Genomic DNA, 27,185 nt, shown 5'->3' on the forward strand with positions numbered 1-27,185 from the left:
AGGGTTTTTGAATTAAAATTTGTGAAGCTTGCGTTTTGATTTTGATTTGTTTGTTACTCTTTCTTATTAACCAGCGAAGCAAATGAAAGACTTTTGAATTGTGGGAACACAAAGTTGTTGGAGCATAATTCATCTCTTTGAGGTATGTTGCAGATTCAACCTTCTGTGTGTTTGTACAAATTTATAAAATAAAAGTTTGTTGTCTCTTTCTGCATCTATTGAATGTTTTTAGAAGATTTCCAGAAAGCATTTGTTGCTGCATCTATTGAATGTTGAATATTGAAACTCGTATGGTAACACATTTTGAAACTTTTTTGCTTGGAGTCTTGTTTTGATTAGGAATGTTGATATTTTTGATAGGGTCTTGAATTTTCTTATGAGTCTTTTGTTGCTTGTGAAACTGTCTAGTGTTTATAATAATTTCAGGAAGCATTTGTTGTGTTATTTCAGGAAAGCCTTCCAGAATAGTTTGAAATTTTTTTTTTCCTTGTTTACGCATGATAGAAACAAGATGGGAGATTCAGTACCTCTAAAACTAGCACTGCCAGAGCTGAAGTATCCTATTGGTTCACAGCCAAAGCAAAAGTCAGCAATCAACCAATATTCCGGCTCAGAGTATATCTCCATTGTTGACAGCATTCTAAAACCAGATGAGATGATAAGAGTCCGAGGATCATTTCTGGGACCTATAATGAAGCTCAGTGAGAGAGGATTGAAGTTATCAGCAAAGATGGTCTACGCCATTCTCACTAGAAGCATCGTTTCTGTCAAGGAGAATGAAGCCTGGTTCCATTTCGGTGCGCAGCCAATGAGGTTCTCTATAATAGAATTTCATATGATGACAGGCTTGAAATGTAGTGGTGCATTAGAAGGACCACGAAGGGAAACCGATAGATTTAATTGGGAATTGCTAAAGGGGCGTAGTCATAAGTTAAGTGACGTGGTGGAACAGCTCAGAAACACAAGAGAATATGCTTCTGAGGAGAGAGTATGCCTCGCAATGCTCATCCTGGTAGAGAGCATATTATTGCGGAAGAGCAGAGGGAGTTTTCCTTTGGAATATGCGAAAAATGCACAGGATATGACATATCCATGGGGGAAAGAGGATTACATTGTGCTCCTGAAGTCAATTCCAAACGCTGTCGCGAATCATTTGGAGAATAAATCCAAATTTGAGTTGCAAGGTTATCCTCTAGTATTCCTTCTTTGGATACTAGAGTCGATTCCTTTGCTAAGGAATAAGTTCAGTAAGTGTGTACCAACAGTTGAGGTTCCTGGGCCGACTTACTTGTGTGAAAAATACACTGAGGTAGAGAATCCATCACTTGATAGGGTTTTACAGGTTGAAGCTGATACAAAGGTAAGCTTTTCCAAGTATATGTTTCTCAGTTTATTTGGCTTCTTCTTTTTAATATGTTTCTCATTGGTCTTTTTTAAAATACTCTCAGCTGAAGGTCCATTGCATACTACCTTCTATTCCTCATGATCCAGAAGATGATATCTCCATTGAAGACAAATATAGTGACGAGCTGGAAACACTGAAAGATGTAACAAAGAAAGGGTACAAGCTTACAGCCGATGACTGGGAAAATAGGTGTGTAGACACATTTGAAACATTGGATGCTCTTATTCAAATGATGGCAAATAAGGAGACTGGCCAAGCTTCTACTCCGATTGATGAGGATTCAGTAAATGAAAAAGTGAACAGGATCATCAAGGTGATGGAGGAGAATCTGAAGAGCATGAAGGATCGAATGTCATTACTGGAAGAAGAAAACATACATCTTAGAGCCCGTGTGTCAGAGTTGGAAGGAAACAACAATGTTTTTCCCACTAACGTGACACAACAGGTAAATTCTCAAAACATCTTCTTTTACATTTGCATTTTCAAGTATTTTTTGGAAGATCTTGTACATATTCTTGAATGCCTTCCTAATATTTGACAAACAGCGATCCAGTGGGACACCTTTATCTCCAATGTCTCACACACAACCATCGAGTGAGACGCCTTTATCTCCAATGTCTCAACAGCCTAATTTGACACATGAGGTATGTAACAAATAAATATTGTTGAGTTTTGAAGTAATATTTGGAAGCTTTTGTACTTCTTGAATGCATTCCTGATTTTTGCAGGAGACAATGATTGAATCAGCTGCATCTCCAAAGTCTCAACAAAATGAGGTATATGCTCAAAAATTTTAAGAAAATATTTGGAAATTCTTGTACAAAATCCTGAATGCCTTCCTGATTTTTGCAGGATTACACGCAACCATCGAGTGAGACGCCTTTATCTCCAATGTCTCAACAGCCTAATTTGACACATGAGGTATGTAACCAATAAATATTGTTGAGTTTTGAAGTAATATTTGGAAACTTTTGTACATATTCTTGAATGCATTCTTGATTTTTGCAGGAGACAATGAATGAATCAGATGATGACACTCCTGCCCTTGATACTCAAGTATTCTCTCCTAATCTGACAAAAGAGGTATATGCTCAATGATATTGTTTTCACAGTTGGAGTTTACAAATTAGTTTTGGGTGATTTTTTTTACATATAAAGGCTTTTCTGATTTTTGACAGAAAGAAACAAGTGAGTCACCTGCTGAGAGGCCATCCAATCCTAATCAAGATGGAAAACCAGATGATGAGGTAATATTTATTCTAGAAATTATAGTTGAATGTATTCATGATGGCCTTTCCTGATATTTTTTTGCAGATTGTGAGAGAGAAATTAACAAGGGAGTCACCTGCTGCTCAGAGTCAAGTTTCGCAGAAAGAAACAGTGGAAATGAATGAGACACCTTCTTCTCCAATAGCTCCAAAGAGTATTGAAACTCCCGTTTATACTCCAAGTCAGACTTAGTAGGTACATGGTCAAAAAAAAATCTTGGATTTTTAAGTTAATGTTTGGAAGCTTTAGAACGTACTCTGGATTGCCTTCGTGATAATTTTTATAGATTAAGAGAGAGCCATCGGATGACACGCCTGCCCTTGATAGTCAAGTTTTCACTCCTAATCTAACAAAAGAGGTATATGCTCAATGACAGTTGGAGTTTACAATTAGTTTTGGGTGATTTACATATATTGACCTTTCTAATTTTTGGCTGAGGGAAAACCTCTACTGATGAGACGCCACCCAAAACTAATCAAGAAGAAGGAAAAACAAATGATGAGGTAATATTTACTCTAGAAATTATAATTGAATGTATTCATGATGGTCTTTCCTGATATTTTTTGCAGATTGTGATTGAGTCACCTGCTGCTCAGACTCAAGTTTTGCAAAAAGAAACACTGGAAATGAATGAGACACCTTCTTCTCCAATATCTCCAAAGAGTATTGAGGCTCAAGTTTTTACTCCAATTCAGAAACAGCAGGTAAATGCTCAAAAAATCTTGGAGATTTCAAGTAATGTTTGGAAGCTTTTGTACGTGTTTTTGATCCCCTTCCTGACTTTTTTTGTTTTTTTGCAGACGGTAACAGAGGGAACGTATGAGGCTACACAGCCATTGACTGAGATCATTTCAGCAAACAATAAAAAGGTAAGCATAGAAATGTCTTTCATAAGTACAACTTGAATTTTAAATTGTAGAAACTTCTTCATAACTACCTCTTTTATTTTATTGTTATTACAGGAGGATACACATGCTGTGCATCACACACCTTCCTCTCCATTGTCTTCACTAATTGCACTAGTTATTGAAGAAAATAAGAATGCTTTGGTAAGAAGAAATATTTAAAATGTTTATGTAATATTTTTCTATTCAACTAACTCTTACCATTTACTTTTGTCTTATAGAGTGAGACAGAAACTGCGACCCAATATTTTTCTCTAAGTGAGGGAGAGGAGACACAATCAAGCAGAAAGAATCAAGCAGAAGAAAATCTCAAGGATACTACAAAACATACAACTGAGCTAGTTTCCACAGATGTTTCGAAGACACATCCTCTTACACAGCCTCTTATACAGCCTCTTACTCAGCAAACACAGCACCTTCAGACAAGTGAGGGAGAGCAATCCGATGAGACACCATCAGAGCAGAAGAAAATCTCAAGGATACTACAGAACCTACTACTGAGCTAGTTTCCACAGAGCCTACTACTGAACCTACTACTGAGCATGTTTCGAAGATACCGCCTATTACTCAGAAAACAGAGCATCTTCAGACAAGTGCTATAGATTTTTCAGAAACAAACGAGGTATGCAACAAGTATATTTGATCTTTAATTATTATTCTAACAATTTGAAACCGCTGATGTTAGTGAATCTTCATTTTTCATAGGTTGAAGTAAGCAGGCTTCTAGCTCACTTTCAAATAGGCGCAGAGGTTGAGATTTTGTCTACTGATGACGAAATATGGTATCCAGGAAAGGTTGTTGATCTTAAACTGTGTGAAGGACTAGAGGAGCTGACAGTTGAGTACACGACACTCTTCGCAGACCAACATAGACTTCAGAAACTTCAGGATACTATCACGGCTGACAAAATACATCCTGCAACACCAACTAGTGACCAAAAATCCTTTGAGATGATGGATAAGGTAGAAGTCTTTTACAACAATGGCTGGAGCAGCGGACAAATTAGCATGGTACTTGGTGATAACACATACTCGGTGTGTCTCTATACTTCTATGGAAACTATTCTATTCAAACATTCAGATTTGCGAATTCATAGAGAATGGAAAGATGGAGTCTGGAAGATGGCAGATAAGGTAAATCATAACTTGAATTATACTTCACGTGAATTGTTTGATATACATACATTTTAGTTTCAGGAATGGTTTCCAGAAATTCCGATTGCAACAAATTTGATAATATTTTGCTTGGTGTCTATTGTTTGATTAAAGGTGAAGCCTGATAAGAAAAGGAAAGCTGCTGCCTCATCACAAAATTCAGGAATGGATAATGTTTTCCTAAGAAGGAGCGAGAGGGTGCCTAAACGATCTAGAGACACAAAAACTCCATTCAAGTCTGACAGAAATCCGGCTTTAACTGTAATACCTGAGATTATACCTGCAGTTGATCCGTTTTCAACTCCTGCGGAACATAAGCTTTCAAGGCTTCAAAATTGGATGACATTAAAGCCCGGCATGCATGAAACGTAAGCATGTTTCTGTCCTTGTCTATATATTCTTATATTTATGTATAAAAGGTTTAGTAATTCCTTTGAATCTTTAATCGACTGCAGGTCCCTATCAATCAATGATAATAAGATAAGGAAATCTTTCTTTCAAAGCATGGAAACTTCAAAAAAGGACCTTAAGAAAGAGGTAATTTCTTTACATATGTTCTTGCCTTGAGTTTTTTTTTAAAAAAAAATTCAGGAAGGATTTTTTTAGTTTCAGGAATTAGATAGTAACAAAATAGATAATGTTTGCATTTATTTTTGCAGCACATTGATGGAGCCTTTGCAATGCTAAATTGCAGAAGAAATGAGAATGCTGCTTGGTTCCACAACTACAAGATTCCAAAGGCGTGCTTCCTACCTATGGAGTTCTTGCATTGCTTGCTCTCTCATGATTTGGCTTACAAGAAAGAAAAGGTCAAAGGTAAAAAGATTTTCAACGATTTATTTAAAGATATTGTAAGAGGGAAGGTATATCCAGAGAAGACATGGGGAGAAGATGTTGATGTTGTGTATGGGATTACTCTTGGAAAAAAAAAGCAATGTCTGGATTGGGATGGAAATTCATTTGAAGAAGAAAAGAATCACAGTATATGATTGTTTTCAAAAGGAAAGCAACATCATTGATATTCCTCAAGTGAAAAAGTTGGCAGGTATGTATAAACAATTTGTATTTGATGTATTCAACTGTTTCTTGGTTTGAAATATTCAACTGATTCTATCTTGATATTGATTTTTAAATATGACAGTGTTGATTTCTGATCTGCTGGTGGAATCTTCTGGTGATGAGGTAGATAAAGTGAAGATGATTCCATTTGAGGTTGAGCAGGCACAAGGTTTACACAGGACAAAACATCCTTTCAACTGTGGGATATTTCTTGTCAAGATTCTGGAGTGCCAGTCATTGAAGATAGGAGACATGACAATGCATTGGAGCTAAGGAGAACCTTGTCTTGTGAGATCTTCAACCAATTTGTGGATGAGAGCTTTGGGAAATGAGAATGATGCATCAAAACATTTTTTGTTTTAGTTAAGACTCGGTTTTAGTTATGACTGTTTATTTTGTTATGCTGTTGGCGTCTGGTTACATAAGAAAGATTGGAAGGATATCAAGTATTTTTTTTGGGTATCATATATCTTGGAAGGTTAAATAATGTTTCTGGATGGGTTTCCAGAAAAAATTGTAAGCTTAAAATTGTGATGTTTACAGACAAAAAAAAAAAAAAAAATTTAGATCCAAAAAGGATCGAACCCAGAGGGAGAGAGTTTGCGTATTTGGATAGTGTGGGATTTTAGCCACTAGGCAAAGAAGAATCATCTGTTAATGGATTACATTTAATTGTATTTAACTCCAAACTGTAACACAAAAAAAAATTAAAATTGATTTTGAATCCACCACTTATCGAACCCGGGGATAGAGAGACTTTTGTGTTATGAAATGCCTCGGTTTAACCGCTGGTCTGAAGTGAATCATCTGTTAAAGAATATTACATAAGCATACTTAAACCAATTAATATAGGATAGGTTTCCAAAACCAATACATTTCGATTGGAAAAAGACAAAACTCTTGCCGTCTCAACACTCTCGCCGTTTCAAACTTCTCGAATCTCACTCGTCTCCGCCTCTCGAATCTCTCTCTCATCTCCATATCTCTCGATCTCCGACGAAAACCCATCTCCAGAACTCTCTCTCTCTCGATCTTTTACGCGAGCTCTCTCTATTCTCCGAGAAAAACCATTTCTAGAGCTCTATCTCTTTAAGGTATGTTGCAGATTCAACCTTATGTGTGTTTTTTTTTCTGAGAGATTGGTCTCCTGGTTTTTGCTTGTGTATAGACTTGCTCGTTTTAACCTAATATGATTGGTAGAATTCTAGTTCATGTGAAAGCATGTGTATAGACTTCAGGAAGGATTTGTATTGTTTCAGGAAACCCTTCCTGCAGATTCAACCTTATGTGTGTTTTCTTTCTGAGAGATTGGTCTCCTGGTTTTTGCTTGTGTATAGACTTGCTCGTTTTAACCTAATATGATTGGTAGAATTCTAGTTCATGTGAAAGCATGTGTATAGACTTCAGGAAGGATTTGTATTGTTTCAGGAAACCCTTCCTGCAGATTCAACCTTATGTGTGTTTTCTTTCTGAGAGATTGGTCTCCTGGTTTTTGCTTGTGTATTGACTTGCTCGTTTTAACCTAATATGATTGGTAGAATTCTAGTTCATGTGAAAGCATGTGTATAGACTTCAGGAAGGATTTGTATTGTTTCAGGAAACCCTTCCTGAAACAAGATGGGAGATCCATTACCATTAAGACTAGCACTGCCTGAGCTGAGATATCCGATTGGATCAGAGCCAGAGAAGACGATATCGATAAACCAACACTCGATAGTTGCTTATATCAAAACTGTTAAGGAAATTCTAGGAAATGATGAGTTCAACAGAATAAGAGGGACGTTTTTGGGACCGGTGATCAAGCTTGGAGAGAGGTCTTTGAAATTATCAGCTAAGATAGTGCACGCAGTTCTCACCAAAAGCATCAAGACAGTGAAGAGACACGAATCCTGGTTCCATTTTGGTGCTCAGCCAATGAGGTTCTCTATAAGAGAATTCCACATGGTGACTGGTTTGAAATGTAGTGGTGAAGCAAGAGAACCACGAGAGGAAACCGAGAGATTTAAGTGGGACTTCCTAAAAGGGCGTACTCATACAGTAAAGGACGTGGAGAAGCAGCTCAGAAACACAAGAGAAGATGCTTCTGATGAGAGATTCTGCCTTGCAATGCTCCTCCTGATTGAGAGCATACTACTACAGAAGAGCCTTCTCGACGGTGGCACAACTTTTACTTTGGATTATGTGAAAATAGCGCAGGATATGGATGTCTTGATGACATACCCATGGGGGAGAACAGCTTATAATTTGCTGTTAAAATCACTTCAGAGAGCTGTCGACAAAAGCCTCGACAAAAACAATTATGATTTGCAAGGATTCCCTATGGCATTTCTTATATGGATACTTGAGTCAGTACCTTTGCTACAGTATGCATTCAGTCAAGTGGTTCCTATTCTGAGCGTTCAACCGTCTACCCCAATATTTTTGTGTGAGAAGTACCTTCAAATAGCTTCTCCACAGCTGATAGATGTTCTCCTAATTGAAATCAAAGATCATGTAAGTTTTTACATTATTTTTTTCTTGTTTCTGTTTTGCCTTATGATTCTCCATTTAAAAGCTAATTATTTTTATGGTTTCAGCTTAAGGTCATATGCATCCTACCTCCTATTCCTAATGATCCAGAAGCTGATGTTTGCATGGAAGACGAAGCTAATAAAGATCTGGATGACATGGCCGATTTATCCAAGAGAGGTTATAAGTTTAAAATTAGAGATTGGCGAAACATGTCAGTAGACCTATACGGTGCTAATGAACAAATAAGAAGAGCATCTTTACTGTTTGGGAATGGAGGGATGAGTCAAGCTTCTTCTTCGTATCAGGAGGAGTCTTTGGAATCAAAGATCAACAGAATCAGCGAGATGGTGGGAGATAATTTAAGGATCATGAACGATCGTTTGTGTTTGATTGAAAAAGACAGGAAACAGATTAAAGAACGTGTGACAAAACTAGAGAAACTACAAAGAGTTACTTCATATGAAACTCCAAACAATGAGGTAACTTTTTTTTCGGAAATTAAAATTAATGTTTATCTAGTTCTTGATTCAGTTTTTTTTTTGAGTTGTCAAGTAATTTTGGAAGATGTTATACATATTTAGGATTGCCTTCCTAATTTTTGTTCTACTTGCACAGACTGACACAACTCCATTTCATGAGACGGCTTCCAGACAAGGTGAAGCCAATACAGATCAAGCAGATGAACAACTTAACAATGAGGCAAGTATAATTTTGAAAACTGTTGGTATTTATAAAATTATGAATTTGGTTGTACTTCAATTAATTTTTGGAAGTTCTTGTACGTGTTCATAATCCCATTCCTGACTTCAGGATACACGAGAGCCTATGAATGAGATCACGAAAGAGACACCTGGTTCTCCAATAGCTCAACAGAATATTGAGACTCCAGTCCTTACTCCAATTCAGACGCAACAGGTACATTCTTTAAAAAAATGGACTTTTCAAGTAATTTTTGGAAGCCCTTGTACGTGTTCATGAAACCATTCCTGAATTCAGGAGACTCACGAGCTTATGAATGAGAACATTTCACCAAACATTCAGGAGACTCACGAGCAAAATAAGGTATTACTTTTATTTTAAAACCTTTAATAAATATAAAGCAACTATCAAAATGACTGGATATCCTTGAATCTAAACCATCACAGGATGTAGAAAGCAGAGTTCAAAATACCTTTGAGATCGGAGCAAATGTGGAGATTTCATCACAAGATGACAATACTTGTCATAAATGGTATCCAGGAAATGTGTTGGCAACATATTTGGTTGATGGGGTTGAGATGGTGAAAGTTGAGTACTCCGCACCGTCTCTGGACGAAAAGAAGAGGAAAAGGAGTGTTGAGACACGTGTATCAATTGACAGAATACGTCCTCAACCACCACCTGAGAGACCTGGAGCGAAGAAAAGTTATGAGCTAATGGATGACGTAGAGGTGTTCGACAATGGTGCCTGGTGCGCTGGAAAAGTTAAAGTCATTTTGTTTGATGGCACGTGTTTTGTCTCTTTGAACAATTCTACTGAACAAATTTACTTCAACCATTCTGAGATGCGAAAACCAAGAAAATGGGTAGATGGTGTTTGGAAGATGACAGAAAAGGTAAAACAAATGCCTTGGATAACTTGAATTGAAAAATAATGTCATTTGTTTAATATCTCTGTATTGTTTTTCAGATAGAAGAAGAGCAGACGCAGAGTGTGAATCCAAGTGAAGGAGATGGTGATAAAAAGGTATGAAATATTTATACATCATACTAGGAATTAAGATATAAATGTATCTGAATTTTTGTCATTCAAAAAGGGGAAGGCGAAGGCTGTCGCTTGTAAGAAGAAGAAGAAAGCAAATGCTCAGCCAGTAGATTTGCTTCCTTTTCTACAGCGAGAAGAGAAGAGGCCAATACGACCTAGAAACCCTCCTATGCCTGTAACACCTGAGGTAATCCTTCCAATTGATCCATTTGTGACACCTGAATTTCCTCGGTTTTCAAGGCTTGCACACTGGATGGATCTACGGGGCATATATCGTGTGTAAGCAACTTTTTGTCCTTGCATAAATATTCCTAATTTATTTTGTAAAAGTTTCGATTGATACTAGTTAATTTTATCAACTACAGACCGTTTTATATCAATGGAAGAGAAATTGAAAAAGAGTTCTTTCAAAAAATGGACGATGCAGAAAAGAATCTCAACAAAGAGGTAATCAACACTCTGTTCTGTCTTCTATTTATTTAATGTTAATAATTAATGTGGTTCTGGATGATGCAATGTGATTAGGAAAAGGATATGATTGAGTTTTGTATTTACAAACTCTGTTTCGATTCTTATTGAGTGGTAATAATGCTTTGTGGATATTTGATTGTGTCATATGTTTAGGAAGAGGTTGAGTTGAGCTATGTTAGATGTCCATGTTATAGCAGTTCTATATGAAGTTTCTAACTATATTGTTACATTGGCAGCACATAAATGTTGCATTTGAAATGCTAAATTGTAAGAGGGTTGAGCAAGGTGCTTGGTTCCGCAACAACAATCTTCCAGCAGCATGCTTTGTACCAGTCAGATTCTTAGAAGTGGTTGGGTACGCTTATGAATCTGTCAGGAAGCCACATAAGAAAAAACAAACGTTATTGGAGGGCTGTGTAGGCGAACTTGTGAAAGGTTTAATACATCCAAAGAAGGTATGGCTGGAAGATGTTGATGTTATATATGGTGTCATTGAAGATAAGTTGAGCTATCACTATATTGGGGTGGAGATACAATTGATTGATAACACAATCACACTCTTCCATTGTGGTCTTCCAAAAGCAAATATCAAACGTGCTCTTAATCAAATCCAAGAACTGGCAGGTAAAAACTCTTTGTGATTTATTAATTTTATCATTCAGTGTAGAAAAATCAGTTTTATTTATATTGTTACATTGATTATGGATAGGATTGTGAAAGTATGCGTATCCTGAAAAAAGAATTTTAGCTAATTTAGAAAATAAAAGTTTGTCTCTTGCTGCTTGTGCTTGTGATGCATTTTTACATATTCATTTTGTTGTCTGTTGGTGATTAATTTATTGTATAATTTTGGGTATTTATGACAGTGTTGATTAGTGCCATAAAGATGAAACTTCTTGGTGAAGAGGTTAATTTAGAAGATATCAGTCCATTTCAAGCTAAGTTTGCAGAAGGGCTTCCAGAGACAAAATTTCCATACAACTGTGGTATTTTTGTTGTGAAGATGTTGGAATGCAGGTCACTGGGATTGAAGAGCATGGCTAATATAAATGATGAAACTGCGATGGACTTACGAAGCAAGCTATGTTGTGAGATCTTCGACCAGTTTATGGATAAAGATTTCCAGGAAGGTCAAAGGAAGTGAAAATGTCATATTTGTTCTGTTTTTTACTCTGTTTTTCTAGAGCCCGTTTTTCTACTTTGACGTTAATTATCCCTAACGTTTAAGTTTAAGTTTGTAATGAATTATCCCTAACGTTTTTTTCATTTAGATTTTTAGGATCTCTTGATGAATTGTCAAATGCTTATGGTACTTTTAGGATGGGTTTCCAGAAAAAGAGTGAGAAAGCAAAATGCACCATAGCCTAGCAAATTCCTTTAAAGTTTACAAAAAAAATGAAAAAGAATGTGATCCGATGTCAATTGAACTCGTGAACTCTCGAAAGATGAATCAAAGTGTGCAGCCGTTGTGCCAAGGGTGTTATACTTTCCAAAGCTAATAATATAACTTTTGAATATTTAATTAAAAACAGAAAAAAATGTGAGTATACACAACGGGGATCGAACACGGCTTATTGTGTGATAAGGGTACACTAAGAGTAGAAGGGCTTGCCACTAGGCTATGGTGGATATTCGATAAAAGTGTAAATGTGAATTTATTTAATCACGGACAATAGATTTATATAATCTGGATATCATTTTAGGTATTCAGGATAGCTTTCCAAAAACAAATTCCTTTAATGTTTACAAAAAAAATGAAAAAGAATGTGATCCGATTTGGATTGAACTCGTGAACTCTCGAAAGATGAATAAAAGTGTGCTAGGCTTAGGTGAATCATCTGATATATGTGTCCACATAAATGAATTTAACCGCATTTTATGTCAAATTCAGGATGGCTTTCCAGAAACGAATATGAAACCGAGATTAGCCAGATATAAGACCACTAATCCTCTACATTTTAATCAGTGTTTTTGTTTTGTTTTGACTGAAACAAAACACAAAAGAAGATGATAACATGAGATTACTCATAATGTGGTTTCTTAAAATAAATCATAATGTGGTTTCTTAAAACAAATCATAATGTGGTTTCTTAAAACAAATCATAATGTGGTTTCTTAAAACATAAGCTTTAAAACATGAAAAAAGAGAAGATCATAACATGAGATTACTCATCCAACAGCCACTTTTCCTCAAGCTTACACCAATCAGGAACTTTGACCTTCACATCAGCAAGCATTCCATCCGCTTCCATGAGTTCTTCTTTGAGTTTTTCCAACTCAGCAGTGAAGTCAAATTTTCCTTTAGCCTTAATAATCTCTTCAAGCAACTCGATTTGGGAAGCAATGGAATTTGCTTTGCTGGCTGCCTGATGCCATTCAATTTCAGATAGCCTGTGTTCGTTGGACAAACGAAGAAGAGCCCTGTAACGTTCCACAGTTTCCGCCTTTCCTTTGTTGAAACCATCGGAAGCATCAGATCCGTAAACCTCCTTTATGGGACGCTTCATCATCTTCTTTGACCCTTCCATTGAAACTTGATGAATGAGAAAAGAATAAACACAGAAGAAATGAAAGTCAGTAAAAGAGAGATCTGATATCTTCCCTTGTATATATAGAACGAAAAGTAACCCTTCGATTACTATAAAATGGTTTAGAAAGCAACCTTTCGATTATTGAACGGTTACTGAGATAAATGATGTCTGTTTTAGAAAGGAACCGTTAAAAAAAAATCTGATTCCAAGGGGAATCGAACCCAGGTCGAGACAAGTGTATAAGTTTCGAAAGATAGGTGGTTTAGCCGCTAGGCCGAGGAGAATCATCTGGTAGATTTTTCCACATAAACATATTTAACCGTACAAATTGTGATTAGCAAAATTTGGAGAAAAAAAAAATAAAAATATACACATCTCCCAGGATTCAAACCTGAAATGTCTGGGAGGAAAGGCGGAATAAGGTATACCACTAGACCAAGTGTGTTTCAATCGTTAGGTGAAGTAAGTAACATAATATATTTCTTTTATCTGTATTCAACTATAATTTTTAAAAAAAATCTGATTCCAAGGGGTATCGAAACTAGGTCGGGACAAGTGTTTTAGATTTGGAAAGATAGGTGGTGTAGCCGCTAGGCTGAGGTGAATCATCTGATATAAGTGTCCACATAGATGAATTTAACCGCAAACGTTATATTATAAACTTTGGAAAGAAACTCTGAGTTTCAGGATGAGATTCCAGAATAGTTGAATATTACTGTGTTTCTTTCTAGCAAAGAAATTTGAACTAAAATTGAAATGAGATCAAAAGATAAGATTGTATAGTACAAAAAATAAGGAAATTTCAAATTGTGATTTGGAGTTTTGGAGAGTAATGCATTAAAACCTAGGTTGTATATTACAAAAATCAAATTTTCCATCAGCTTTGATAATATCTTCAAGCAACTCGATGTCGTTTGGAAGAGACTCTTCGATTCCTGAGATATATGCTTGAACAAAAAAAAAATCAACCATTACTCGTAGGAGAGTCGAACCCGGGTCAAACAAATGTTTCGGTATCATAGGTTTGGTGGTTTAGCCGCTAGGCTGAGGAGAATCATCTGTTAGTTGCTTCCACATAATTGAATTTAGCCATATAATTTATAGTATAATACATTGGAAAGATCTTTGATAGTTCAGGATGGGCTTCCAGAGTATGCATGAATAATATACACGAATATTAGTGTGCTTCTTTCTTAAACTAGAAAAAAATGAAATGAGATCAAAACTAAGGATTAATATCGACATATTTGGAAAATTTGATAATGTGATTTGCAAATTTTGGAGGAAAAAAAATATATATATACACATCTACTAGGATTCGAACCTGGAGATGACTAGGAGGAAAGAGGGAATTAAGGTGTAGTAGCCACTAGGCCAAGTTGATTTCAGTCATTACATGTTATAAGTAAAGTAATATATTTCTTTTATTTTTATTCAACTTAATTTTTTAAAAAAAACTCTGATTAGCATGGGCTTCGAACCCGGGTCGAGTCAAGCATTACAATTTCGACAGATAAGTGTTTTAGCCGCTAGACCGAGGAGAATCATCTGTTACACTTTTCCACATAAATATTCTTAACAGAAAATGTTGTATTATAAACCTTGGAAAGGAACTCGGGATTTCTGGATGGGATTCCAGAATAGTTGAATATTACTGTGTTTTTTTCTAGCAAAGAAGTTTAAACTAAGAATTGAAATGAGATCAAAAGATAATGTTGTATATTACAAAATTTGGAAGAAATCATACTTATTCGGGATAGGGTTCTAAAAGAAAAAATGTATATGGTCTGGTGCATATCATGTAACCATCAAATAGCCAACATCCAAATAATAATCAATAAAAATGTAGAACTTCATCCTATAGGCCTCTCGCATGTGCTCTTGTTGTGCCCTCCTGTGCCACATCTGCTGCACTTGTGGGACTGAGATTTAGATCCAGGAACCCCAAACTCGCCAACGGATCTCTTTCTCTTTGTAGGAGGGCGTCCACTTTTCTTTTTGGTAGCTGGAGGTGGGCAAGACAGTTCATCAATATTCTCTGGATAGGTGGACGTTGACAACTCTCCACCAGGATGTATGCTTTCAGCATAAGCTTTAGCCCACGTTTCTGTCAAGTGAGAAGCATCAACAAAAAGGTTTTCATCTCTCTTGATATGCTTAGCAGCAGCGATGGCATGGATGCAGGGGATCTTGTCAATGTCGAAAACATTACATGTGCAATGCCGCTTCTCCAAGTCAACAACAAACTTCATTGTTTCATTCTTCACCTCAAACTCGCTTCGATCAACTTGATACACATTCAACAACATTGCGGCCCCTAACCTAGATACCAATTTCTGCACAACTTTGGGAATAACCAGGTGCTTATGTTTCGCAGCCGCTTCGCGTCGCTCAAAAAACCAAGTGGTTATCGTCAATCTGATAGTTTCAAGGAGAGAGATAATGGGCAACTCACGAGGCATCCTCAACATAGAATTGAGAGACTCTGCAATGTTGGTAGTCATGATATTATACCTGTTCGCAGGCGCATAGCTTCGTGCCCACTTCCTAAAATCAGAATCTTCTAGATACTTAGCCAATTCAGGACATTTATCCTTTATGTCCTTGAAGATTAAGCAGAACTCGTGACACGTATAGGCATCAGCAGCGCTTTCCACCAGAGGTAGCAACCCAGTCTTCGCATGTGTAGGAGTGATGTTGCGGAGCAGATGGATCCTGCAAATTCCATGGTGAGATAAGGGATATACATCCTCCAACGCTGAAGAAATGGAGTTAGCCCTGTCTGATACAAAAACAAGATCCGAAGCGTCCGGGATCTTCTGGCTCAAACCTCTAAAGAACCATTTCCAAGAGGCGCCATTTTCTGCGTCAACCACTGCAAAGGCGAGAGGATATACATGATAATTCCCATCTTGAGCACAAGTTGCCAATAAAGTCCCATTGAATTTTCCCTTCAGAAATGTACCATCTACTGCAATAACTCTCCTCATCAATGAGAATCCCCTTATCGAAGGACCAAAAGCCACAAATGCATACTTGAACTTTCCTGCAGCATCCACATGTTGATAAGTCAAGGAACCAGGGTTTGCTTCTGTGATTTAATACAACCACCTAGACAAATTGTAATAGCTGTCTTCAGGAGTCCCTCTAACCAAAATCTGAGCTTCTTCTCTCACTCTCCAAGCTTGTTTGTAATTGATGTGAACACCATGCAGCATCCTGACCTGTTCAATGATCTGTTTCGGTTTGAGACTTTCCATTTTTTCTCCATAATTGCTGCAAATCAAAGAGCCCAACAACTTTGCAGATGCTTGTCTGTGGTTGGCTTTCCTGTGTGTTGTATCGCATGTATGCTCATGAACATACTTTTTAACAACGAAAAAATCTGAAAGAGGTAGCTTGATAGCACGCATCCTCCACGTGTAATTTTCATCAACACAACTCAAAAGCACTCTTGACTTGTTAGAAGAGACAGTCTTGTACTCAAACTTTCACTCTAAAGCCCATTTCTTCATCCTCAACATCAACTCTCTCTTTGTCTTAAAATAGCTATTCACCTTAATATCGCCAGCTCCTCTCGTGGTTGGTGAAAGTCCAATATGGACAGGGCTAAAATCCGGAAGAGCATTCAAAGGAACTGTAGAAACACCTTCATATAGAAGACTCTGCAAAAGTCGAGTAGTTCTGTAAGGCATAATACTTGATTATGAAGCATATCATGCAAACACAAACAGAAAAAGGGAATTAGGGACAATGTACCTGTTTTTCTCTCTGCACAGTAGAAAGAATAATTGGATTGGCATTCAATGGAACAGGAGAAGCAAATGTATCAGAAGCTTGAGTGTTACAGCTAGCTGGATCAGTACTAACCTGCAAAAGACGAGTAGTTCTGTAAGGCATAATACTTGATTAGGAAGCATATCATGAAAAGTCTAAGGAAGAAAAAAATCATACAAACCTTAACACACAAACGACAGGTTCCATCAAATGCTCTAGTCTTGGAAATGAAAGTTCTGAGCTGACGAGTATTACCTATCGAGAGTGGGGGAAAACTTTCAATAATACATTTCATATCCAATGAAATACCATAACTCAAACTGATTTCTTCCTCTTTAACACTAAAATCTTAAGAGACAATCTTCATACAGTAGATCTTCTTCTATGGAAATGATTGATGCATTCCTCTTCAAATCAACAAGAAACTCCCACTGGAGATATTCTTTTGAGATCCATTACCCACAGATGCACAAAACTTCCATTGTTCTACAAAATCAACTTCAATTCATCAACAAATGAATAATATATAACAAAAACTAGATAATGTATAACAAAATGAAATGATTCAAACCTAAATCAAATCAGACACACGAGAGAGAGAATGAGATGAATAGACGTAGAAACGACAGATCAATTGAGAAACGACGACGACGACGATAAATAAACGGAGGGACGACGACGACGGATCAACGGAGAGGCGAAGACGACGACGGAGAGACGACGACGATGACGACGACGGAGAGACGACGACGATGACGACGAGGGAGAGACGACGACGACGAAAGACAGCGATGAGGAGAAGAAGAAGCGATGAAATAAGGACGGCGACAATTGATTTCAAATTTTTCTTTTTAATTACTTAAAGAAGAGGGTATAAGGGTAAATTACCCCTTTAGTGAAACCTATTTTTGTGATTTCTGATCCTGAGTGCTAGTTTGGGGAGGAGAACTTTGTTTGGTGTTCTTTGTGTCATTTTCTTATACTTTGCCAATATGAAGTCGTAAAATACTCTGGTCGGTAGTTTCAAAAAAAAAAAAACTCTGGTCGGCTTTTTTTTTTAAAGTACTCTGGTCGGATAAAACCATACTAAAAAACCTGCAATCCACACTCTCTATATAAGATCATATAGACCATTTTGTAAACTCGAGAACCTATAACTAAAACATTCCAACAACATTTACAACCATTGAAAATCACCGTCAAGATCGTCGTAGACCCAATCATCGAGACAATTTTTAATTGTGTTTGAAACATATATCGGCCCTCAAGTCTTGTGCCATTTATGGCTCAAAAAGGCTACATCAGTGTACATCAACAATAACATATCTTTACTAGTTAGAACTGGTATCACAAAAAATGAGTAAATATTACAAGGAGAAACAAATATGACTGACCACAATTAGCAACTTTCTTTCTCAGCAAATACTAATGGCCTCATTTTCTTATGTTCCTCAACTCGCATGGCAACAACTTATTAGCCCTTCTCGCAAAGTTCCAATGTCAATTACTCCTTAGTGCAATGCGCATCTGTGCCATGCTCGACGCACTTGCTATACCCAACGCTTTTCAGGAAATCCCGTATCTCTTTGGAGCTACTATTGCTCGCCTTGAGCAATCTTTCATCTTCCTCGTAGATTAGATACGGAGCTTCCGCCGGTTTCCTCGAGAGCAGCTTCTTTGCACCGTTTAAAACATGCTTCTCCCAGCCTTGAACATCGATCTTGATTAAAAGGATCGGTTGAGAAGGCGGGATGAGTTCATCAAGAGGTATGGATTTCACTTGGACCGCTATTTCTTTGTTGGACTTGAATGCAAGTCTTGCTCCCACCTCCGAAACCGCGCTGTTGTCAAGCCTTCCAACCAACTATATCAACAACACAGAATAAACCAATTATATGGTTACATTGGCAATTTGATAACTAGTTAGCACTCAGTTTCACCTCTTATGCATAATAAGAGCCGTCTCCAACCCATAACACTATTTTAGTGTCAAAATGATTTCAAAATTAAAAATAAATTCATCAAATATAAATTCAACCCATAACCCAGTTCTAAAACACTATTTTGAACCTCTCCTATCCAACACTAAAACATCTACTATTTTAGCACGACACTATAATTCCAGACCAAATTTGACAAAACTAATATAAATCTAATAAACAGAAACAATAATGCTATTTTCTCAGTAAACTAATCTGAGACAGTAGAAATGTGATTACCTTGTGGAAGGTAATATCCCCATTTCTATCAGAAGCAGCAGCTTCAAACACAGTGACCAAAGAGGCAACTCTATTGAACCAAATCCCATCACAGATCCTCTGCAAATTCTCGAAAACAGGCTCAAAGGCAAGCACTTTAAACCCCATGGCCGCGGCAGCGAAGCTAGCCATACCGACATTAGCTCCCACATCGACAACGAACCCATCTCTTTTGCCATCAGCACTCATCCTCTCCAGAACCTCCTGAATCGTAGCGGAGATGTCCGGTTTCCGAAAGGGCTTCCCCTTGAGCAGCCTCACGATGTTCTTGTGCGGCTTCTCCGGGAGGTTACCGAGATCGGCGAGGGAGTAGAGGAAAGGGTATTTGAGATTCTCGACGACGTTGGCGATCACGGGTTTGGATTGGGGGCATTTGAAGCAGTCGAAGGGTGGGATTGGGAACTTGGTGGAGATGGTCGGATTTGGATTGGTGTTTTGGAGATATGAGGAGGAGGAGGAGGAGGAGAAGAAGAAGAGTGAGGAGAGGAAGATGATGGAGAGAACAAGAAGAGTGATTATTAAGGTCTTTGGAGCTAATAGCTTCTGATTCTTGTCTCTTTTCCAGGCGTTTGCCATTGATTTGTTTTTTCCGACAAGAACGAAGTTTTGATCTGTGTTTGTAATGGGAAGCTAAATGCTCTACTGTGAGTGATTTCAGATCTGACAGACAATAATAACTAACGAGAGATCTGATCAGTCTATGAGTGGAACTGGGCCTTGTTTTCATTCTTATTGGGCTTAGTCGTTATAGTGCTAAGGCCTTGTGTTTATAGGTATTGTGCTCCTCTTTTAAAATATGTTAATTTTTAAAACTAACTTAATTTAAAATACTTTTAGTTATGTTATATTTATAAACTTATTGAATATTAATTTATAAATTTATATTGATCAAAATATATATATACAATTTTTATTAACTAATGGAAATCAGCCAAGAGTAAAGTTTATTAACAAATGGAAATTGTCTCTCTCAAAATATTATATATACAATTTTTTTTATAGAATCAAAAGAATCAGAGTGAAGAATATACAATAGAAATTTCTCTCTTAAGAAATTGGTTTCTCTCAATTTTTGTGTTTCTATATATTATAAAATACAAAAAATTTAATGGTTTATTAAGCAAATGTAGAGTGACGAATATACAATAGAATCATACTTAGGTATTGTTCGAATTCAGATCGGTTAGTTCAGATTTTCGGATACTATAGTCTAGGGTTTTTTTACTGGCTTGGGTAATTGTCATATTTAAGTCGGATTCAGATTGGTATACTTTAGGTTGAGTTACATTCGAAAAAGAACTTGTAACTAACTTTTAAAAACCATGAACTCATACAAAAAATCAAGAAAAATCATAAACTTGCAAATCCGAAAAAGTTTAAGACTTCTGATTCAAAAACTTTACTTGATTATCCATATCGGAAAAAATCATAGAGAAAATTGTAGAAAAAATCGTAGTAAGGTGATCAAAGAAAACGAGGAAGAATTGGATGGAAAAAACGAGGCGGAAAAGAGGAAGAAAAGCAACAAATTTTCTTTAAAACGAGAAGCGATAGACAAATCTTCAAACAAAGATCTTTTACCACAAATAATCGCATACATGTTATCTATTAGTAAGGCTGAAAACTTTGCATTGCTTCTAACATTGCGAATATCAGGATTGGATTCGGCTCCAAAACTGCTCCAAGTCTTGTTATCAGTCTTTGAATCATTGGGAATTGGTCAGACTATATCAAATGTCTTTATTTTTAGTTATGTTTCTAAAACAAAAAAAATTGTTGTATGAAAATTTTTTCCTTTTAATTTTTCTCTCATTTAATTTTTATAACTGCACTAGATACAACTACATCAATAAATTCTATCTACTAAAATTTACATTAAATTTTTAGAACTACAGTGTAACCATTTATCCAATTTGTTTACTTTTCTTGGCTTTGGAGATAGATTTCTTCATACAGTTTCTCTGCGGCCTTCACTAGGTCCATAAATCCACTTAAAGTCAGCTTGTTCGAAACAAGATCTGCTCTCTCACTGTTTCAACTCATGTACGGTAAGTCAAACATAGGAAAAGTACACTACAGATGTTGGATTCAACTTTTTGCCAAAATCCAGAGTAACAACATTTCATGAAATCAAACGATTAAACAAAGATTACACAAAACCAACATTTCAGTGGAGAGAGAGAGATAAAGCAGATCTCAGTGTTGGGTTTGGTGTACGGCCGGCGCGTGAGTGTGCGTGCCGTCGCCGGAGCCCGTTGTCCTTCAGCTTAAATTGTCCGGCATTTGTCTCCTCTCCTTCGCCTCCGGCGTCCGTCTTGTCTAAGCTCTGGCCAACCACCACCCGTGGTGTCTATGTTTTTGGAGTAAAGACGCGGTTGCTTGGAGATTAAGGCGTGGTGAAGACGCTCGTAGTGAGGGTTTTGATTCCGGGAGATGGAGGCTTCCACAGCTCTGTCGCCGCCGGCTTGTATTTCCGGGAGGTGATAGTTTCTTCAGCTTCGCCGTCGTCGCCTCTAGTCTCCGGGGGTGAAGGCTACAACAGCTTTGCGTCGCCGGCTTTAGGTATTTCGTTGCGGTTCTTAGAGTTTGGGTTTCGATTATGGATCGAGTGGATCTTGTTTGTCTCTCTAGTGTTGCAGCTTTGGCCTTATCTGATGAGATCTCGAAGAGCGATGAAGCTCTCCGACGGATAGACAGAGTTGGAAGAACAGAGATGGTTTCGGCGGAAGCTTTGCGGGTTCTGAGCTCCGACGAAAGGAAGTTGCGGTGATGTGGTTCCGGCGGTGAGTCGAGGCGGGGACGGTCAAGTCGAGGCGGGTGCGACGCGTGTCGTTCTGATGGCTTAGATGCTCTCACGTGTCCAGCAGCCAGTTTCCTTGACGCGTGACTCGGCCGACGTCGCAAAGGCTTTTAATGTTTGGGCCGACGGCTCGGTTAATGGGTCCGTTTGTTACCTTTTGGCTTTTGGGCCTCTAGCCTTTTGATTATGTAGTTGGGCCTTGGACTTGGACTGTTTACTCTGGACTTGACCCGTTTTATCAATTAAAAAAACCAATTGTCGAAAAAAAAACAAAGATTCCACAAACCATTTAATTATTATTAGACAAAAACAAATATTTCTTATAAATAGCATTATGGGTTTAATGACAGTTAAATTTTAAACATGATTATAAATTTTAACAAAAAAGGGTCATCATTCATTTAAAATGTAAATAGTAAGTCTCATAGTAATAACAAAACAAAGTAATAATTATTGCTTTTGCGTTAAGTTGTCAACTTTCTAAAATCAATTAATCAAAACTCAATATAACAAAGTTAAACTAATCAGCATCACAGCCAAGTATAAAACTAAAGAGACAACAACAAGTCTCCTCTCCATTGACAATTGAAGAAGACGAAGAAGATCAAATGTCTCTACTCACTCTCCTCTTCTTCTCCTCACTCCTCTCTCTATCCAAATCTACCTCACTGAAACCACACCCTCTTCCGATCACACCCCTCCCTTCATCACAACAGCTCCAATGGCAGCTCGGATCCATGGCCATGTTCCTCCACTTCGGACCCAACACCTTCACCGACTCCGAATGGGGCACCGGAAAAGCCGACCCGTCCGTTTTCAACCCGGCACACCTCAACGCCACCCAGTGGGTCCAAATCGCCAAAGACTCCGGCTTCTCCCGCGTCATCCTCACGGCGAAGCACCACGACGGGTTCTGCCTCTGGCCCAGCGACTACACCGACTACTCCGTCAAATCCTCCCCCTGGAGAAACGGAACCGGCGACGTCGTGGCGGAGCTAGCTTCGGCGGCGGCGGAGGCGGGTATCGGACTCGGCCTTTACCTCTCTCCGTGGGACCGCCACGACGGAGCTTACGGGAAGACGGTGGAGTACAACGAGTTTTACCTGAGTCAGATGACCGAGTTGCTGACAAAGTAAGGTCCTTTCTCTCTTATACCCACGTTTTGATTCCGTTTCTAGTTTCGAAAGATTGATTCTTTTTACCAAAAAAAAAAAAAGATTGAATCTTTTTGGTTTTTAGGTATGGAGAGATTAAGGAAGTGTGGTTAGATGGAGCCAAAGGGGAAGGAGAGAAAGACATGGAGTATTACTTCACCACTTGGTTTAGTTTGATCCACCAGCTTCAGCCCGGCGCCGTTATATTTTCCGACGCTGGGCCTGATGTCCGGTGGATCGGTGACGAAGCTGGAGTCGCTGGGTCCACTTGCTGGTCGCTCTTTAACCGAACCGATGCGAAAATAGGGGACACTGATCCTCTGTACTCTCAGCAAGGTGATGGGTTTGGACAAGATTGGGTGCCGGCGGAGTGCGATGTATCGATCAGACCGGGTTGGTTTTGGCACGCGTTGGAGTCTCCTAAACCGGTGGCTAAGCTTCTGGATATATACTATAACTCGGTGGGGAGAAACTGTCTTTTCTTGCTCAACGTTCCTCCTAATTCCTCAGGGTTGATATCTGAGCAGGACATTAAGGTTCTTAAGGAGTTCCGTGAGTTGAAAAATTCGATTTTCGCCAATAACCTCGCCCGCAAAGCTTTTATTAACTCTAGCAGCGTCCGTGGCGGCCAGTTTGGTGCTGAGAATGTTTTGGAAGAAGGGTTGGATAAGTACTGGGCGCCGGAGGAGAAGCAGAAGGAATGGGAGCTGTACTTGGAGTTTCGAGATCCGGTTAGTTTCAACGTGTTGGAAGTACGTGAACCGATCCAGATGGGTCAGAGGGTAGCCTCTTTTCATCTGGAGATGCGGAACGTTAAGAGCGGTAAGTGGGAGAGAGTTGTGAGGGGCACGACGGTTGGTTTCAAAAGGCTTTTGAGGTTTCCGAGATGTGAGTCGCGGTCTCTGAAGCTTGTGGTGGAGAAAGTGAGGGCCGACCCGCTTATATCGTACATTGGAATCTACATGGATAAGTTTTCGGATTCGGGGAGGAACTCGTCAAAGATAACAATCACAAGGACACTTCTGAATGATTCCTAGAAATAACTTTTCTGAGGAAGTGTTATGTGATCATGTCATGTATACTATCATTGTGGCGTCTATCTAAAGCAAATAAAATGATCAATGTTTCTCTTTTGAAAGTCATAGTTTCACCTTTGAGAGTATTTATTTGGGCCAATGTACTGTCATGAAACTGAAACTTCAGTTTTGTGTTTCTGAATTTGTGTTGTTTAGTAATCTAGCAGATTAATGTGTTGACAACAGATACATCAGTTTAAACTGCGATTTGCTTTAATAGAGCTGCCACGGTTTTATCTTTGGTTGTTCAGCCGATGAGTTCATCCACTTCACTAAGCTAAGCTCAATCCTAAAGCCGGTAAAAAAATCATACTCACTTTGCTACTTTTTGTCTACACAGAAGTTGTTTAAACCACTTATTTAAATTCTCCAGATGGTTCTTTAAATGTGTTGTTTCCATCCGCAGCACTATGGTTAATAAAGTCTTTGATGGAGATCTTCAGATGACGTTGACTCGGCCTCAGAAACCTTAACGCGCAACCCATGAGAGTGACTTCGGTTGTTCCACTAAGACAGCCAGCTATAGTAACACTGAGGCAGGTCTGCTACACAAAGAGTGCTTTGGGGGTTGTTTCACAACAAATTACAGTTTCTAATGTTTATACTTGATTTGTGTCGGGTCAAATAGTCTGACTTAATTTCTCCTCTTCCGTTAATCAAATGTGATAGGACTAAGTTCCAATTGCGTGTTGTTAAGAAAATCAATACTATTAAAAGAGAAGGAGTTTTAATAAATCTACCTATGAAAGTTGTTTGGACCATTTCCTTTTATTATATTTTGGTCCTCCCATATATATTATAACAACATGTGACCAACATTTAACCTTATATATGTATCCTGTTTTTACTCTAACCAGAAAATCGGTTTACATTATTTAAATTTGTACCATTTAAATCGATTACTAAAACATTATACCAAAACTATAAGCCACAACGATTTCTAAACATGTCACATTAATATCAAGATTATAAAACATTACACTTATGAAACTTATACGAATTACACTTCATCATGCGATTGCTCAACTTCTGTTTGTTAAAATCGAAAACCTTCTTGGATGGTCTCATGTTGTCCTTGCATGTCTTCTCTTCCTGAAAAAAAAACTCATATGTCGACACACTTCTTGAAATATCACTTATTAAAAAATCAAACATGAATGTATTAAAGACCTAAACCACCATAGTTTTCACACGATCATACCGCATTATTCATCACATATTATGTTATACATGATGTTATATTTACGGATTCATCACATATTATGTTATACAATAAATACGATTAACTTCAAATACATAAAAAATGGTACAATTTGAAAAAGAGTGTTTCTAATCACAAATTTAAACGATAAGGTTTGTTCCTATATCACAATTTTAAGATTTAAAATTTAAAATCGTAACAAAATATGTAAAGAAGAACGAATATAGTGTGAATATGCTAACTAGATATATTCTTAGATTTGTTGTTAACAATGTATACGATTATCAAACTAAAAAACACAAAATAATTAAATAACTTGGTCTACAAGTTTTTTTATTATGACAGAAATACATAATTTTCCTTATTTCTATCAAACAAAATATCTAATCAATTCTACTTATATTCTCTACCAAGATTTTTGGTAACCTACATTGATTACCAAATATTCTATCCGAGCTTCACTTAACCTGCATCGACTAGAAACCTGTCTTATTATAAATACTGACCATCTTGATACCCTTTTAACTTCAACTCTATCGAAACAAAAAAAAAACACCAGAAAAAAGAAGCAAACAAACTATTCCAAAAACTTGGTTAACTGACCATTTCGATTCAGATGTCCTTCTTGAAAGACGTCGAACCACACAAGACTGTTTGACGTGTACAAGTGAAAGTGAGTGGAGACAAAGGAATAAAACTGCTGGTGATTCACTCGAAGTAATCCTATCGAATGCACATGTAAGTGTGTTTTCCTCTTTATAGATTTGCGATTATAGATCTCTATGTTTATTTTTATTTTAAAGAAATACACTAACAGAAATATTTTCATTAATATTTTTTAAAGGGTACGAAAAAGCTATGCCTCATGCAAAAAGACTTACATGGGTGAATTGGCTAGCACGGTTCTTTGCTTTCCTTCAAATACCCGATGATTCACTGATGCTTATCCCTATTACAAAATAAAAAATGGAAAAGTAGAACTTTCTTTAAGCGGTATGAAGAAGAAATAAGGGAGAGAAGATTTACCGGTTCAGATCTTATAGGAACCACTCGGCGGTGAACTCCTACGAAATAATGTATCGCCGTCGGAGATTTTTTTTAAACTTTCGATATAAACGGGAAGAAGTCTTTATCTCTTTGTTGTCGGCAGAGAGAATTTGATGACTGGGGTTGGGCCGGAACATAATTTAAACAAAATTAAATTTAGGCCCATTTTAAATTTAAATTATGAAAAAGCCCAGAAACTTAGGACCATTAAATACATAAATAAACACTTATTTAAACTAACTTTTAATAATGAAACATATGTCTCAAATTGATAATTTTGTTTATATTTATAATATAGATACTATTAAACATAAAAAGAATATTTTTACTACTTTTTTTTTTTGAGAAACTAATATTTTTACTACTTGGGTTTATATTTGGGTAGTTTGGTAGTTGATATACATACAAATAAATGTAACAAAAATATTTGCTTATAACACTATATCTACCTCATTTTCAAATTTCTATACTTATAAACACAAATTAATATTCAAATAGATTTCAAACAAATTCCACAAAAACACAAACACATGATCAAATTTCATATAAACCAATAGTGCCTATGCAAACCAGGTATATTTTTCATATAATCATCAAAATTATATGATTCAAAACCGGAATTTCATAATTATTAAAAATAAATAAAAAATTAACCCGCGCTTCCCAAGCGCGGGTCAAAATCTAGTGACTTAATTCAAACTGCATTGAAGCCTCTGTGCCAGAAGGAGTGTCTCAGAGGGAGAGCTCTCTTATTGGAGCACTAGCACTGTTATCGCGTTTGTTGCATCTTCTTGAAGCTTTGGTTTGTGTGAGAAGCTCAAG

General features: G+C 37.3%; 7 protein-coding genes across 10 annotated transcripts; 5 read left to right on the forward strand and 2 right to left on the reverse strand.

Moving 5' to 3' along the window:
• The first annotated feature begins 511 nt into the window (after positions 1-511).
• LOC111208017 lies at positions 512-1,976 on the forward strand. Its single transcript, XM_022706698.2, has 2 exons — positions 512-1,360; positions 1,449-1,976. The coding sequence occupies exons 1-2, from the start codon at positions 512-514 to the stop codon at positions 1,941-1,943; spliced, it is 1,344 nt and encodes a 447-aa protein (XP_022562419.2). The 3' UTR covers positions 1,944-1,976.
• An 11-nt stretch (positions 1,977-1,987) lies between these two features.
• Positions 1,988-5,090, forward strand: LOC111203808. The gene is made up of 11 exons (XM_048754690.1): positions 1,988-2,049; positions 2,134-2,181; positions 2,258-2,326; positions 2,414-2,488; positions 2,584-2,652; positions 3,244-3,378; positions 3,475-3,543; positions 3,637-3,723; positions 3,801-4,201; positions 4,285-4,713; positions 4,849-5,090. The coding sequence occupies exons 1-9, from the start codon at positions 2,020-2,022 to the stop codon at positions 4,083-4,085; spliced, it is 867 nt and encodes a 288-aa protein (XP_048610647.1). The 5' UTR covers positions 1,988-2,019; the 3' UTR covers positions 4,086-4,201; positions 4,285-4,713; positions 4,849-5,090.
• On the forward strand, positions 4,781-6,255 carry LOC125585499. Its single transcript, XM_048754691.1, has 3 exons — positions 4,781-5,102; positions 5,190-5,271; positions 5,394-6,255. Exons 1-3 carry the CDS (start codon positions 4,900-4,902, stop codon positions 5,721-5,723), a joined length of 615 nt encoding a protein of 204 aa, XP_048610648.1. The 5' UTR covers positions 4,781-4,899; the 3' UTR covers positions 5,724-6,255.
• A 913-nt stretch (positions 6,256-7,168) lies between these two features.
• On the forward strand, positions 7,169-11,302 carry LOC125585500. Of its 4 annotated transcripts, none has more exons than XM_048754692.1 (3): positions 7,169-10,327; positions 10,414-10,495; positions 10,756-11,302. In XM_048754692.1, exons 1-3 carry the CDS (start codon positions 10,218-10,220, stop codon positions 11,158-11,160), a joined length of 597 nt encoding a protein of 198 aa, XP_048610649.1. In that variant the 5' UTR covers positions 7,169-10,217; the 3' UTR covers positions 11,161-11,302. The 4 variants fall into 4 exon arrangements, 1 of the variants encoding a protein (XP_048610649.1); XR_007322428.1 differs by having other exon boundaries at positions 7,174-10,327; XR_007322427.1 differs by having other exon boundaries at positions 7,174-10,495.
• Positions 11,303-14,903: 3,601 nt separating this feature from the next.
• LOC125586178 lies at positions 14,904-16,950 on the reverse strand. The gene is made up of 4 exons (XM_048756004.1): positions 16,810-16,950; positions 16,608-16,715; positions 16,259-16,415; positions 14,904-16,141 (listed from the first exon to the last, which is right to left on the reverse strand). The coding sequence occupies exons 1-4, from the start codon at positions 16,948-16,950 to the stop codon at positions 14,904-14,906; spliced, it is 1,644 nt and encodes a 547-aa protein (XP_048611961.1).
• Positions 16,951-18,084: 1,134 nt separating this feature from the next.
• BNAC04G39480D lies at positions 18,085-19,754 on the reverse strand. Its single transcript, XM_013864616.3, has 2 exons — positions 19,047-19,754; positions 18,085-18,691 (listed from the first exon to the last, which is right to left on the reverse strand). Exons 1-2 carry the CDS (start codon positions 19,659-19,661, stop codon positions 18,332-18,334), a joined length of 975 nt encoding a protein of 324 aa, XP_013720070.1. The 5' UTR covers positions 19,662-19,754; the 3' UTR covers positions 18,085-18,331.
• Positions 19,755-22,419: 2,665 nt separating this feature from the next.
• LOC106423928 (alpha-L-fucosidase 1) lies at positions 22,420-24,353 on the forward strand. The gene is made up of 2 exons (XM_022701270.2): positions 22,420-23,017; positions 23,125-24,353. Exons 1-2 carry the CDS (start codon positions 22,494-22,496, stop codon positions 24,074-24,076), a joined length of 1,476 nt encoding a protein of 491 aa, XP_022556991.2. The 5' UTR covers positions 22,420-22,493; the 3' UTR covers positions 24,077-24,353.
• Positions 24,354-27,185: the final 2,832 nt, after the last annotated feature.

The sequence above is a fragment of the Brassica napus genome, chromosome C4, assembly GCF_020379485.1.
Source record: "Brassica napus cultivar Da-Ae chromosome C4, Da-Ae, whole genome shotgun sequence".
Classification (NCBI taxonomy): domain Eukaryota; kingdom Viridiplantae; phylum Streptophyta; class Magnoliopsida; order Brassicales; family Brassicaceae; genus Brassica; species Brassica napus.